Source organism: Marmota monax, unplaced genomic scaffold, assembly GCF_021218885.2.
Source record: "Marmota monax isolate L192 unplaced genomic scaffold, Marmota_monax_Labrador192_F-V1.1 WCK01_AAM20220418_F8-fsc00045, whole genome shotgun sequence".
NCBI lineage: Eukaryota > Metazoa > Chordata > Mammalia > Rodentia > Sciuridae > Marmota > Marmota monax.
In genome coordinates, this window is record NW_026692132.1 from 11,396,708 (window position 1) to 11,412,902 (window position 16,195).

Here is a 16,195-nt window from a genome sequence, read left to right on the forward strand (position 1 = left end):
TAAGTCTGTGATGTTCTTATCTCCAAAAGCACCTCTAAAGGTGTCTGGCAAATTTCTTTTGTTTTTGTTTCTTTTTGGTATCAAGGATTGAACCCAGGGGCACTTTACCATTGAGCCACATGCCCAGCCTCTTTTTATTTTATTTAGAGACAGGATCTTGCTGTGTTGCTTAGGGCCTCCCTAATTTGCTGAGGCTGGCTTTGAACTCAAATCCTCTTGCCTCAGCCTATGGAGCTGCTGGGATTACAAGCATGCACCCTGAGGTGTCTGGAAAATTTACGATTTCATAAACTGTACATTTTTTCCTACCATTGAAAAATGAAACATTTTTATCAGCTTTTCAAGTTTTGTTCATAAGTTATACTAGTTGTCCTCTTGTCTTTGTTCTCCTGCATGTAAACATATCTATTTTTCCTCTGGGTTAATTTGATTTTGATGTGCCTTTGTTTGGTGTGTATATGTGTTTGAGTGTGTGTATGTGTGTGTGTATGTAGACTTCTTGGAGTTTGTTGAGTTTCTTGAATCTGTGGATTTATAATTTCATCAAATTGAAATTCCTCATTGTGGAGTTTTAATTATTATTTTTACTGTTGGATGTTGTTTTACAAGCCACTAATGCTATTAATTTTTTCTAATCTTTTTTCTCCCAATGCTTCAGTTTGGATAATTTCTATTGATTGCTATGTCTTCAAGTCTGAGGATTTTTTTTCTGTAATAACTGAATTGTTAAGTCTATTCAGTGAAATTTTCAATTCTGATATATTTGATTCTTTAAAAATATATTTATTTATTATATTTATTGTATTTTAATTCTTTGAATATATTTATAAATGATTTTGTTTATTAATTCCATTATCTCTGCCATTTCTGTGCCTGATTATATTCACTAACTTTCTTCTAGATTATGTGTCATATTTACCTACTTCTTCACATGTCTAGTAAATTCTGATTGAATTGACATTATGAGCATTATGCTATTGCATATATACATTTTAAAGCCTTCTTTAAGAGTATTAAGGTTTTTTTTTGACAGGCAGCTGGGTTACTTGTTGGGTTTTTTGAGGTTTATTTAGATTGTCTAGGTTAAAAGCCCATATCATCATAAAGTTTAGCTAATTCTTTTTTTTAAAGATATTTTCCTGTACTGCCTGTTATCCAGTATCTAAAAACAGTTGTTTCATATATTTTATTCATAATTATGATTGTTTATATCAGGAAGGCATATTTTCATCGCCAGCAGAAATCTCCTGTTTTGTTTTCTTAGCCTTGGCCACTATTGATTAATTGTTGGATAAATCAGGCCTATTTAATCTTGATATTGATCTATTAAGACTCTCATAAATGTATGTAATTCTTCATAAAAAAATAAAGTACATAGGCTTGGGAATGTAGCTCAGAGGTAGAGCACATGTCCTGTATGCATGAGACCTTCAGTTCAATCCCCAGTGCCACAAAAGTCAATATAAAAATAAAGTGCAGGAACATTTTGTAAAAATTAGATGGAATCTACATTCATTTATAAAATATGTAATCAAGTAAATTTCTTACTAGGGGTTAGACTAGAAACATCATTTCTATATAATTCTGCCATATTTCACATAATCTTGAAAAATAGTGATACTTATATTACATTGTACTTTCAAATAGCTTGCTTGCTTGCTTATTTATTTATTTATTTATTTATTTGTACTGGGAATGGAACTTGGGGCACTCTACCACTGCGATACATCCCCAGCACTTTTTATTTTTATTTTGAGATAGGTTTTGCTAAATTGCCCAGGCTGGCCTTGAACTTCAGATCCTCCTGCCTCTGCCTCCCAAGTCTCTGAGATTATTAAGACATGCCACCGTGCCTGACCCATAAAGCATGTCTTTTGAAATAGGAGGTGGTAAAAAAGAAAAGAAGTGGCAGAGAGAAAAATGAGGAAGAGGTGAGGAAAAATTAAAAAAGTTTTTTCTTCTAGCATCTGTGATGCATTCTTGCTGATTCATCCACACTTTCTTTTATGGCCTACTCTTAGCTAATGGCATACATTTCTTTAGTGGAGAAATGGAAAGCGGGACAAAAATATTAATAGGAATTAGAATATTAATAACATTATAGTTTCATACTTGCAAACTGCTTAAATGCTGATCTTCTAGAAGTTTCTGAGTTTCCTCCAGTTTAAGCTGGAACACATTTTTGTTAGCATCTAGGTTTGCCATGCTGTTTTCCTTCATTTCTTTATCACAACTGATTTTGGATAAGAGATGTTTCTGATTCTTATGGTCATTTTTTGACAACGTTGAAGGCAAGGAAGAATCTATAGCTCTGTGAACCAGACATAAAAAAAAACATTGAGTACATTTGAATAAAATTAACTTATTTCTATAAGTATATAAAATATACATTTGTATAATATGTGTGTATGTGTCCAGATAATCACATATAAGGATATTGGAGAAGTATATAGATATATTAGAATGGGAATTTAAAGCAATCAATAGTAAAATAAAAATGATTATGAGACTATAGTGCTGATGAAACAACTCTTTCATGTAGGAATGCCCAGTTACCCATGACTTTATTATATCCCATTCTGACAGGGGTAGAAGTAATTCCTGGAAATGGGTAGAATTAGTTCTCAGTTCCTTTAAGAGCATTCCTATATGGATAACAATATTCTGCATTACCCTTTGTTCTGAGTTGATGTCATGGCTAATAGGTATTTCTATAACCCTAAGAGAGTTGGTTGAAGATTTAAGTAGATGGAAACTAGGAAAACTGCTTGTCAGGGTAGGCAGGAATTTCCTCCCTACTTAATTAGGTTTGGGAGTGTGGCTCTCAATGAAGAGTGTACACATTTATTTTCAGTTTGTTTCAGGAATATAAGCATGTTTTTCATGCTACAGAAGGAGTATCTTTAACATAGAGTCTACTTTTAGTATGCCAAAGTGCTATCCCAAAATTATCAATGCATGACATCTTCTATTAGAATTTTGTATCATTTGGAAATGGATAGCATGTTACATTTTAGCATGCACACTGAAGTGAAAAGCAAAGAACTGAGGAAGATTTGTGGGGAAGGACAGGTAGGGATGAGGATGTCAAATAGATGACTGCCTGCCTGCTGTACTAGGGCTGGTAATGTGAATTCCAAGGGTATTTATTCCAATTCAGTTAAATAATTCTCAATTAAATGAGTATAAAAATGTTTTGGAAAGTGCCATGACCACTGTGGCATATACCTATCTCCAATACCCATACATATCTTATTTGGACAGCCTGGAATAATCAAGATCAATATCATTGAATTCCTAATTATCCCTTTATTATCATAGAGAGATCAGAGAGAGCAAGAAAGTATTTAACACAAGTTCCTGAACTTTGAGGGCATGTATCTGCCTCTACCTTTTACACCTTCCTGTGCTTACATAATCTTTCCCCTTTGGTCACCCTTCCCAAACAGAATAAAGCTAAATCTACTAAGGATCTAATAAACTCAATTGATTTACCTTTAAAGTTGCCGTCTCTCAACTTTTTCTTCTCTATTCCTTTCTTCTCTACTCCACTTTCTTCTCTTCTCTTCTCTACTTTCTTCCCCCAGGGAGGAGGATTGAAGGGATGGATAGGAATAAAAGGAGATGGGGAGGTAGAAATAGAGGAAGAGTGAAGCATGGGGGGAAAGGAAGAAGAGATCATAAAGGAAGAAGAAACAGGAGAAACTGGAGAGGGAAAAGCTAAATAAGTTGGAGGCAAACAAGGAGAAGGAGATGGATGCAAAGGAGAGGGCAAAAGAGGAATAGGTGAAGGAGGTAAGGATGGAGAAGTAGATGAGGAAGGTGAAGGAGGGGATAGAATAGATGAAGAGGAAGAAAACACTATAGAGGGTGAAGAAGAGGATGTGGAAGTAGAAGGAGATGGAGGCAAAGAAGAGGATGAAGAATGACAGGGAGGTGTGTGGGAGAGAACTGAGGAAGGTGGATGGTCTACAAAGGCCTGGGGCTGATTTGACAACGTGGCTTGTGGAACAGATTGCTGAACTGACTGCAAAGGATCCAATCTAGCAGGATATTCAGGAAATGGAGTGATATAAGAAAGAGTGGGGACTTGTTGATGAGGGGGATGACTGGATAAACAGGAAGGCTTCAAAACTGGGAGAACTTCCAAAGGGGCTGGGGAAACAACCAATCGAGCTGGAAGGGAACGACGCATAAGGGCAGGCATTAGAGTAGCAGGGGTAGAATGCTGTGATGGGAGGAAATGTTTAGATCTGGAAGTTCTGTAAAATAACTTGTTCTGTGAGTCAGGATCTGAAATGATTGGAGAACTTCGGGATGGGTGAGGTAGATGGTCAGGTGGACCACATGGAATGGGGGTTGGTAAATGAGGGAAACTGCTAGAAAAGCTAGAAGTAATAGGAACTGGAGGGCGAGGAAGATATTTGATTGGGTAAGACAATGGGGCTGGTGTAAAGGTCTTTGGGAGAGTAGAGGGGACAGATGGCAGGGTATGGGACTGGGAGGTGGAAGAAACAGTTGGGTAACTAGGAAGAATTAGGGAATGGTGGGATAGTAATGGAGCCCGAGAAGTAGAAAGCTGATCAGATAAGTAGGGATCAGGTGTGGAGACAGCTGGATAGGCAGGAATGGATCTGCACAGGTGGAAAAGCATTTGGACAGGCAGGTATAAAGAGCCTTATTAAGATTTTTGTTTTTAAATTGGGCTGTCTCTAGGCTTTTTGATTCACGTCATTTTTTTGTCCTTTGGGTCCATGCATGATCTTCCATTGATCAACCAGGGTCTTCTCACAATGACTGAGAAATGTACACAGCTTATTCAGATTCCCCTTCTTACTCCTTGCCCCTATTTTCAGAAGTCTGTTAGTCATACAGATACATGAATAGGGGCTGAAAGAAGCACTGATAAAAAGGGCAAATAGAGGTCAAATAGACAACTGCTCAGCTCTGGCCAAACTTCTCAGGGTAGCATGTGGTTTAGAATCAGCTGTCTCACTATGAATACATGGATATTGGAGATAGATATCTAACAACAATATTATTTTATTCAAGAATATTCAATATGGCAAAGAATATGTCCTCTTTTACCCTACACCTACTAGAAGGGTCAAGTCAATGAGCTTTGTGATAAAGATATGGTTTTGATAAAAGGCTCATTACTTCTCTACTGCTAACATTTTCCACATAAGAATAATCCTTTATGTGTACTGAATATTTATGCTTCTTTGGAAGCTATTTTCTTGGCTTTATTTTATTCTTTAACATATTTTAGGTTTATATTATACTGAAAATGTATTTTTAATGTCATAATATTTGTAGCTTAATTATATTTTTTTGCTTCAAAATTTTCATTAACCTCACACCTGATCCTTAGTATTCTGATATCTCATATTTGTATAGCATTTAGTTTAGGAATCACTTTCATATATATTATTTAGTACTATTAGTTATATGTGGAAAGAAGTCGGACTTCTTAATAAGTAAGCCATAGAGTCCTCTATGGATTATATATATTTGTTATTTTCTAAATATATATACACATCACATAACATTTATGTGATATGTATATATATATATATATATATATATATATATATATACACATACATATGTATGTGTGTGTATGTATATAAACACACAGATATATATATATATATATATATATATATATACATACCATGAAGTCAAAATCATAATAATATGTTACAAAACATGAAAACTAAGCATTCTAATGTAGATTGAAGATCATTTTTCATAAAACAAAGATGTGTGATATTTACTTAGCACAAATTTGCTGTAATAACTATGAGTTTGCTTCAGAGCAATCAAAGTTATTCTGACAGTTTAACTCTTCCATGAATTCAAGTAACTTCATATTGTTGAATAAGAAGAATATCTATGCTTTCACTTATTGTACAAAAGAGGTGTTTTTAAAATTGAAAACATCTAATTAACATCAAGGACAACTGCTATACAGAAATAAAAACTTGAAAGTGAAGAATCCCTGTATAAAAAATGCACAGTTCTTCTATATTAAATGGTTTAGACATTTTTTAAAGGAATCTAAATTCCCTGAACCCTCCTCTAATTTTCTGTCATCTTTTTTTAGATGTGACTTTCCTTAGAGAACTCTAATTGTTTTCACTTCTTCAACTTCCATTTGTTTCTTATCACATTGCTCTCTGATTCCACTTTTGCCATTTCAGTGTATTGCTTTGTTTGTGATTAACTAATTGACCAAATAATTGTAAAAATAGTCACTTGAACATTAACTTCAATGACTTTAATCTCCTTTGTTTCTATATCATCATGTTTTCCTACTTCTCAGATTGTTCTTTCTCAGGATTTTTCTTGAGTTCCTCTTGGCCTGTCCTTTACATGCTGGAATTTTTGAGAGTTATGTGACCCTCTTCCTTTTTTAATCAATACTCTCTTTGTAACCTTATTTGTACTATCTGTGTAATCTTATCTATATCTGTAATTGTGGAAAAGTAAAGGACTAATAAAATCCCATCTCCTTCTCTATGGACCAATTCAATATGGGTTTACTTTCTAAGTCTGTATCCAGGTTTTTGGTCCACCCACTGTGATCTCACTTTCTTACAGAGGAGCTGTAATTTGTGGAAGCTAGGGACATGACAAAGACTATATGCTTTGTGGCCTTCCCTGAGGATTCTTTTCATTGAAGAATGTTGCCTTTTTTGCAGTGTTTTCTGTTCTCTAGTTAAAGCCAAACATGGTCTACTGTATTTATGTGAGTTTGCTTATTTAGCTCAACTCAAGACACCACTGGTAGATATTGAGCCATGTAACTTTTATTTATCCATTTATTGATGACTGTCACATCTATTCTCATAGCCCAGATTTCTTACCATGGGAAATGATCTACTGAATATCCCACGTCTCAAGCTCACAACTTACCATCCTCCTTTCATTTACTTCCTCTCCTAAAACTATTTATTTCTCCTTCAGAGTCATTAAAACATTTATTTTTAAATTGTGGCGAGAACTTGTAACATGAGATCTACCCTCTTATCCTCATAGTCCTTATTTTGATAAATGACTTCACCATCCATTCCCTAAGTCCAATCCCTGGAGTCATCCTTGATTCTTCCCTATTACCTTCCAACTATCTCCTAAATGGCTTTTAAGAATTCATCATATACTTTGCCAGATTTTCCCACCATAATTCTTACCTCATTCTTTTCATTCTGGCAATATTTCTAAAATATATAAAATGCTGTATGCTTGTTTCAAATCTTTTGGCAACTGTTTCTAGAACACATTCCTTAACAAGGCTCTTCAATGTTTAATTCATGCCTCCCTTTCTAATCCATTTGCCCATAACTCTTGCCACTGTACTCACCAGCCAAATTGAACGACATGAAGACTCACTGACATAACATGACCTTTTATACTTTTATACTCAATAATTATTCCTTCTATCTGAAGTTTCCTCCCAGTTTTTGCCTCTGATGAGTACCTTTTTTAGCTATTAAATGCTAGGCAAAGTTTATACCCTCTCTGTTATTTATGGAATACATTCCATATGAGTAGCATTGAACTAAGTGCTAGAGGGAATAATTCCATGTATAAAATTTAACTACTGTTCTCTCTAATATTATAGTCTAGATGGGGAAACAAAATTACACATACAAATTACACAACTTTTCAGGGAGTGGGAGAAGGGGAGGGAGGTGGGAAGTGTTGGAGAGTGATATTGGCCAAATTATATTGTTATATTGTGTGCATGTATGAATATTTAACAATAAATCCCATCATATGTACAACTATAATGCGCCAATAAAAATATGGAAAGAAAAAACCCAAAATGTTTTTTCAAATCTATTAACTTTAAAATCTATTTCTATAGCCTTGCCCTCTTACCTCCCTCATCTTTGACTTTTTTTTTTTTTTTTGGTACCAGGAATTGAGCTCAGGGGCACTAAACCACTGAGCCACATCCCCAGCCCAATTTTGTATTTTTATTAGAGACAGGGTCTCACTGAATTGCTTAGCACCTTGCTGTTGCTGAGGCTGGCTTTGAACAAGTGATCCTCCTGTCTCAGTCTCCCAAGTTCCTGGGATTACAGGTATGCACCTCTGTGTCTGGCCTCTTTGGCTAGTTTTAAAAAACACATTCCCACTCAGATATCTATCCTCTCAATTCAAAGACTCAGATGAAACTTTTTAAAAAATCAACAAATTCTCTTAATGAGACTCGAGATTTCAGTCTCTTTCTTGTATGTATATGTGTGTTTGTTTTTCTCATTCTCTTTAACCTATCATATAACAACCTAATAATCTTTTCATGAAATATCTTTTTCTTGTGCCTTTCTTACTTCACCACTACCCTTCTAAAATAAATCCTTTTAAACTCATGAATGGACACCTTCCTCCTACTATTTTCTCTAAACTCTAATTTTTATATTTCTAATTGATCAATACCCTTAAATTCTTATTTCTTTATGTCACTTCTCTTTCTCTGCATTGTGAAAATGCATTATTTTTTATTCTTCTCTTTCATCCTCTTCACTCAAATCTATTTCTTCTTTTTATTTCTTCTTCTTCTTCTTAGTGCTGGCACTCAAACCGAGGGATTTGTGCATGATGGGCAAGTATTCTGCCACTGAGTGACAACTCCAGCCTTACTTTTCATTCTTATCAGATATATCCTTTATACATATATATCCTTTATTCCCTGTACAAAATAGTGCTGTTTTAGACTAGGCAGCAATGATTTATCTATTGGATTATCTGAACAATTTTCTCCCTGGTCTCCTCCAAATTTAGCTACTTTATTCTCCATCATTTACATCATTTATCTTTCTAAAAGAATAAAGAGGATGATATCACTAGTTGCTTAAAAACCTCCACTTAGCTGGGTATGGTGGTACATGCCTGTAATCCCAGAAATGGGGGAGGCTGAGGCAGGAGGATTGTTAAGCTCAAGGCCAGCCTCAGCAACTCAGTTTGGCCCAAAGAAACTTAGTGAGACCCTGTCTCAAAATGCAAAATAAAAAGGGTTGGGGATGTGGCTCAGTAGTAAAGCACCCTTAGGATCTATTTCTAGTCCTCAAAACAAAAACAAAACAAAACAAACAAAAAACAAATAAAAAAAACCTCCACTGAATTTCCACTACTTATAGGATAGAGTTCCAAATCCTTAGCTGGACATAATTTTACAACCTAATTTCAATTTTCATTTCTAGACCACCTCCTGTCCTACTAGCAATATCCTACAGTCCTTTTACTCCGAACAAGTTCTGTTTCCTTAGAGGGTTGTCTATGACTTTTGATAATATTCTGACCTAAACATGCCTAAAACCCAATCTATGCTTCTTTATGACAGACAATTTTTACTCATTCTTTAAGACTGATTGTCAATTTTGTATGTCTTTATCAGTTTGTTAGTATTTAATATATTATGCCATTCTGGAGAGGAACCAGATGCTGTTGTCTTTTCAGGATATCCAGGAAAAAATTTCAGTGAGAAAAATTCTTTCTACCGTAAAGTTACTTGAGTTTTTTTTTTTTACCTAATTTGTATCTCAATAATTCAAAACATTTTTTATCATGAATATAAATAACCAGTATCAATATATTAAAATAATTTTGATTATTCTTACTTCAGAAATATTGTTCAACATAGGCAATATTTGTAGTACTAAAGACCTCAAGACAACAAATTAGAATTCTAACTTATCGTGGAGCAATTTTATATTCTATTCTACTTCATTTTAATTTGTGAAAATAAAATAATAACTCTAAAACAGAGGTGAGGAGTAACTTATGAAAAGGCCTAGAAATTATAAATTTATAAAGCTATGCAATTATTATATACTAATAATTATACATAATAATAATGTTACTTACCTCCAGTTGATTGTTGGCCTGTGGGAAAAGGGAAGATTTACTTCTGATTTTAAATTGGATTCCTGAATTTGCTTGAGGGCCTCTTCTAATGGAGGAACTGATTTTGGAAAAACTATGGGATGATAAAGAAAGATCAAATAGTAAAAAATCACTCTAGCCTCAGTGGCTTTTTTTTAAATATGTAATTTAATTGGTCAATAAAGAAAATGTTACTTTAAATACTTGTAAACATATATTTGTAAGAGTATAAATACTATAAATTTTGACATCTAATTTAAAAAACCACTCTTATCTTGAAATTTTCATCATTCTTAAAGTTAGGAATATTTTTCTGGGAAAAAGAAACTCAGAAATGTCCAGATTTTAAATTCTGTTATGTAAACCTCTATATCTGATGTCATAGTCCCTTAAGTTAAGTTTCCAACAAAATTTATACCCATATAAATAAAGGGGGAAGTATATATTAAATTTATTGAATATTTATTGTTATTACTCTTATTTTTAAGTACTTTATAAATATAATAACTAATTTATAAATATATAGCTAATTTAATCCTCATTATGGTCTATAAACAGATGATATTTGAATTTTATATATGAGGAAACCAAGAGATAGAGAAGGCAAGTAGCTTGTTCAAGGTCATGCATTATTATGGACAATCTCCAGACTTCATCCACATATTGCTTTGCACAACCTTTAATCCAACCCTGCCTCCAGTATGTATTTACTACAAAGCCTTTCAAATGTGTACTTTGGAATTCAACATACTCTACTTCCCTTACTTCTCTATGAATGTATTCGTCTCTTCACTTTCTTGTTCAAGTTGAGACATAGATGTCTTCCCCACCCCCAGCACTAAGACATAGTTGTCTTTTAAAAACATTGCTTTTCCTGTAGCTCTCTCGAGTGGAGATATTATTCTCATCATATGCTCTAATAACTTAAGGTTCGGAGGTAGGTAGGTAACTTTCTAGCTCTAACTCTCCATTGACACTGTCAAACTTCCTTAAAACACCCATATGTGAAAATATTCCACTGTTCCACAATATCTATAATTTACGTTAAAATGTTTAAGCAAAAACAGTATATTATTATATCAGGGTTAGTTCAAACTTGAATTCTAGAGTCAGTCCATTTCCCTAATCAATTGGTGATGATATAATAATATGCTAATGAAGAATGCAGTTATGGGGTAGTCTGCTAATATTCTAATCCTAAAGGACCAATGCTCTTGAAACTGCTAGTATCAAGCTTTAGAGATTATCTTAGTTCATTTAGGATGTTATAACAAATAATTTAGACTGGGTAACTTAGTAAACAATAGAAACATTTCTCACAATTCTGGAAGCTGTGAAGTACCTGATCAAGGAGCTAATGGTGTATGGTGAGGGTTCATTTCCACATTGAGGGTATCTTCTGGGCTCTGTCCTTATGTTGTGGAAGGAGCTAACTAGCTCTCTGTGGTCTCTTTTAGGAGGGCACTAATCCCAATCATGAAAGATTCATGATATAATCATATCTAAATGGTCCCACCTCCTATACTATTGCCTCAAGGGTTAGAATTTCAACATAAGAATTTTGGAGGGGACACACACATTCACACTATACCAAATATTGACCATTTTTCAATATTCAACATAGTTCATTATTGGTGAAATTAATAGCCTGTTGAACAGCCTGATATTAAAAATAGAATTTTGGGCTAGAGATATAGCTCAGTTGGTAGAGTGCTTGCCTCACATGCACAAGGCCCTAGGTTTAATCCCCAGCACCACACATACATACATAAAAAATGAGATTTGTTAAATTAGATGTATTCAAGATAAGTGGATGTTCCTAAACATATTTTAATCACCCTTTACCCTTGTATGAGCAGAGCATGAGAATCCAGGAATATCTCTATCCTTTAGCCTTAGGGGTAGCATAGGAAGCTTGCTTTTATTATTTTTTTTATATTTTGCTGAGTTTATTATGATATAACCCCACTGGAATTTGAATAGCATCTGTATTAGTCTTTTAAAATCAGTGCAGTAGTCTTTTTAAACAATTGTTATTAAAAACATTATTTTAGCCAGGCACAATGGCACACACCTATAATCCCCGCAAGTTGGAACGCTGAGCAGACAGATGGAAAGTTCAAAGCCAACTTAACTGAGACCCTGTCTCAAAATAAAATTATAATAAGGGCTGCTGGTAGAGTCTCCTGGGTTCAATCCTTAGTACTGCAAACAAAACAAAAATCTGAGGCTTGATTCATCATCAGTCTTGTGAGTAGTCATAACATAGGAAATTTTCTGATTGCCCAATGCCAGAAGTCACAGAATTCTGTCCCTCTAATGTATGCCTCTGTGGTCCTTTCATGAAAGATAGAGAACCTAAAAACACAAAGATCTGGGATGTTTTTGAGCTCACTAAACAAGTTGCATGAATTGTTTTGCTAACAAATGTGTAATTGGGCTAGACTATAGTCTGAGGCTTGTCTTGATTAAAACTTCCTGTTGTCTATCAAAAAGAACTTAAAAGTTATATATGACAAAACTTAGATCAACTCACAAGTACCCATGACTGCTTCCTGTTGCTGTTAACTGATGATCTCCCAGTTACTACCTCTGGGCATGTCCTTGAGTCTCTACAAAAGAGTTCAGTGTAGGTAAACTTCCTATTTTCCTGTTGCTCTATTTTACTTGGCCACTGGCCTAGAAGAAATTGGCACTCTAGGTGCTAGATGCCCCCGTATTATTTTTCCACAAACATGTATCCAGTAAAGTAGTTTGTAGAAGTGTGTTTGCAAATGTAAAATGTCATTAAAAAAAAAAAAAGACAGATCCTTTAACAAGGTCTCTGGCCTTCAGTTGGAGCTTCACAGAAATGTCTACATTTCTAAGATAAGAATTAAGTTACCAATTGGGCTCCATGGTAACAGCGGGCAGGGGGAGGAAAGGAAGGGGAAAAGAAGCTCTTTCCTTCTCAGGTGTTGTCCTTGAAGGGTTAACTTGCCCAGAACAGAGGAAGAAAAAACTGCTTTTATGTGAACTTCTGAGACACTCTTCCTACACGCTGGGCATAAAGTTTTGAAACTACCTGAACTCAGGGTTTGGGGGATTGATTGATTACTGCAAGAACTGTGCCCTCTGAACCTGGATGCAGCCAAATAAACCTGATATCTTTGCTGCCCTGCCTCATTTGTCTCCTACAACACCAGTTTAAAAACTGTAAGTGGACTGCATTGTTTTTTTTTTTTTTTGCTTTTTATTTTTTATTTTTATTTTTTTTAAATTTTTTATTGTGGGTTGTTCAAAACATTACAAATTTCTTGACATATCATATTCCACACTTTGATTCAAGTGGGTTATGAACTCCCACCTTCACCCCATACACAGATTGCAGAATCACATCAGTTACACATCCATTGATTTACATATTGCCATACTAGTGTCTGTTGTGCTCCGCTGCCTTTCCCATCCTCCACACTCCCCCCTCCCCACCTCTCCCCTCCCCTCCCCTCCTCTCTCTCTACCCCCTCCACTGTATAACCCTGAGGGTCTCCTTCCATTACCATGCAATTTGCCTTCTCTCTCCCTTTCCCTCCCACCTCTCATCCCTGTTAAATGTTAATCTTCTTCTCCTGCTCTTCGTCCCTACTCTGATCTTAGTTACTCTCCTTATATCAAAGAAGACATTTGGCATTTGTTTTTTAGGGATTGGCTAGCTTCACTTAGCATAATCTGCTCTAATGCCATCCATTTCCCTGTAAATTCTATGATTTTGTCATTTTTTAATGCAGAGTAATACTCCATTGTGTATAAATGCCACATTTTTTTTATCCATTCGTCTATTGAAGGGCATCTAGGTTGGTTCCACAGTCTTGCTATTGTGAACTGTGCTGCTATGAACATCGATGTAGCAGTGTCCCTGTAGCATGCTCTTTTTAGGTCTTTAGGGAATAGACCAAGAAGGGGAATAGCTGGGTCAAATGGTGGCTCCATTCCCAGCTTTCCAAGAAATCTCCATACTGCTTTCCAAATTGGCTGCACCAATCTGCAGTCCCACCAGCAATGTACAAGTGTACCCTTTTCCCCACATACTCGCCAGCACTTGTTGTTGTTTGACTTCATAATGGCTGCCAATCTTACTGGAGTGAGATGGTATCTTAGGGTGGTTTTGATTTGCATTTCTCTGACAGCTAGAGATGTTGAGCATTTTTTCATGTACTTGTTGATTGACTGTATGTCCTCCTCTGAGAAGTGTCTGTTCAGGTCCTTGGCCCATTTGTTGATTGGGTTGTTTGTTCTTTTATTGTCTAATTTTTTGAGTTCTTTGTATACTCTGGATATTAGGGCTCTATCTGAAGTGTGAGGAGTAAAGATTTGTTCCCAGGGTGTAGGCTCCCTATTTACCTCTCTTATTGTTTCTTTTGCTGAGAAAAAACTTTTTAGTTTGAGTAAGTCCCATTTGTTGATTCTAGTTATTAACTTTTGTGCTATGGGTGTCCTATTGAGGAATTTGGAGCCCGACCCCACCGAATGTAGATCGTAGCCAACTTTTTCTTCTATCAGACGGCGTGTCTCTGATTTGATATCAAGCTCCTTGATCCATTTTGAATTCACTTTTGTGCATGGCGAGAGAAAGGGATTCAGTTTCATTTTGTTGCATATGGATTTCCAGTTTTCCCAGCACCATTTGTTGAAGATGCTATCCTTCCTCCATTGCATGCTTTTAGCCCCTTTATCAAATATAAGATAGTTGTAGTTTTGTGGATTGGTTTCTGTGTCCTCTATTCTGTACCATTGGTCCACCCGCCTGTTTTGGTACCAGTACCATGCTGTTTTTGTTACTATTGCTCTGTAGTATAGTTTGAAGTCTGGTATCGCTATACCGCCTGATTCACACTTCCTGCTTAGCATTGTTTTTGCTATTCTGGGTCTTTTATTTTTCCATATGAATTTCATGATTGCTTTCTCTATTTCTAAAAGAAATGCCGTTGGGATTTTGATTGGCATCGCATTAAACCTATAGAGAACTTTTGGTAATATCGCCATTTTGATGATGTTAGTTCTGCCTATCCATGAACAGGGTATATTTTTCCATCTTCTAAGATCTTCTTCTATTTCTCTCTTTAGGGTTCTGTAGTTTTCATTGTATAAGTCTTTCACCTCTTTTGTTAGGTTGATTCCCAAGTATTTTATTTTTTTTGAGGATATTGTGAATGGAGTGGTTGTCCTCATTTCCATTTCAGAGGATTTGTCGCTGATATACAGGAATGCCTTTGATTATGCGTGTTGATTTTATATCCTGCCACTTTGCTGAATTCATTTATTAGCTCTAATAGTTTCTTTGTAGACCCTTTTGGGTCTGCTATGTATAAAATCATGTCATCTGCAAATAGTGATAATTTAAGTTCTTCTTTTCCTATTTTTGTGCCTTTAATTTCTTTCATCTGTCTAATTGCTCTGGCCAGTGTTTCGAGAATTATGTTGAACAGAAGTGGTGAGAGAGGGCATCCCTGTCTTGTTCCAGATTTTAAAGGGAATGCCTTCAATTTTTCTCCATTCAGAATGATGCTAGCCTGAGGCTTAGCATAGATTGCTTTTACAATATTGAGGTATGTTCCTGTTATCCCTAGTTTTTCTAGAGTTTTGAACATAAAGGGATGCTGTACTTTGTCGAATGCTTTTTCCGCATCTATCGAGATGATCATATGGTTCTTATTTTTAAGTCTATTGATGTGGTGAATAACATTTATTGATTTCTGTATATTGAAACAGCCTTGCATCCCAGGGATGAATCCTACTTGATCATGGTGTACAATTTTTTTGATATGTTTTTGTATCCGATTCGCCAGAATTTTATTGAGGATTTTTGCATCTAGGTTCATTAGAGATATTGGTCTGTAGTTTTCTTTCTTTGAAGTGTCTTTGTCTGGTTTAGGTATCAGGGTGATGTTGGCCTCATAGAATGAATTTGGAAGTTCTCCCTCTTTTTCTATTTCCTGAAGTAGCTTGAAAAGTATTGGTATTAGTTCTTCTTTAAAGGTTTTGTAAAATTCTGCTGTATACCCATCCGGTCCTGGGCTTTTCTTAGTTGGTAGTCTTTTTATGGTTTCTTCTATTTCCTCAATTGATATTGATCTGTTTAGGTTTTCTATATCCTCCTGACTCAATCTGGGCAGATCATATGACTTAAGAAATTTATCTATGCCTTCACTATCTTGTAATTTATTGGAGTATAAGGATTCAAAATAGTTTTTGATTATCTTCTGTATTTCTGAAGTGTCTGTTGTGATATTGCCTTTTTCATCCCATATGCTAGTAATTTGAG

At 35.3% G+C, this 16,195-nt stretch overlaps 1 protein-coding gene across 5 annotated transcripts in view; it reads right to left on the reverse strand.

Moving 5' to 3' along the window:
• Nucleotides 1–16,195, reverse strand: part of Cep126 (centrosomal protein 126) — a 102,696-nt gene that overhangs the window by 43,440 nt on the left and 43,061 nt on the right. For 4 of the 5 annotated variants that reach the window (XM_046466811.2, XM_058570745.1, XM_058570749.1 and 1 more), the window contains 2 exons: nt 9,877–9,988; nt 2,113–2,311 (listed from right to left, as the gene is read on the reverse strand). In XM_046466811.2, coding sequence (XP_046322767.1) covers nt 2,113–2,311; nt 9,877–9,988 — 311 coding nt within the window. Of the gene's footprint in view, nt 1–2,112; nt 2,312–3,495; nt 3,578–9,876; nt 9,989–16,195 lie in introns of those variants that run through there. The other variant, XM_058570750.1, reaches the window with a different exon arrangement.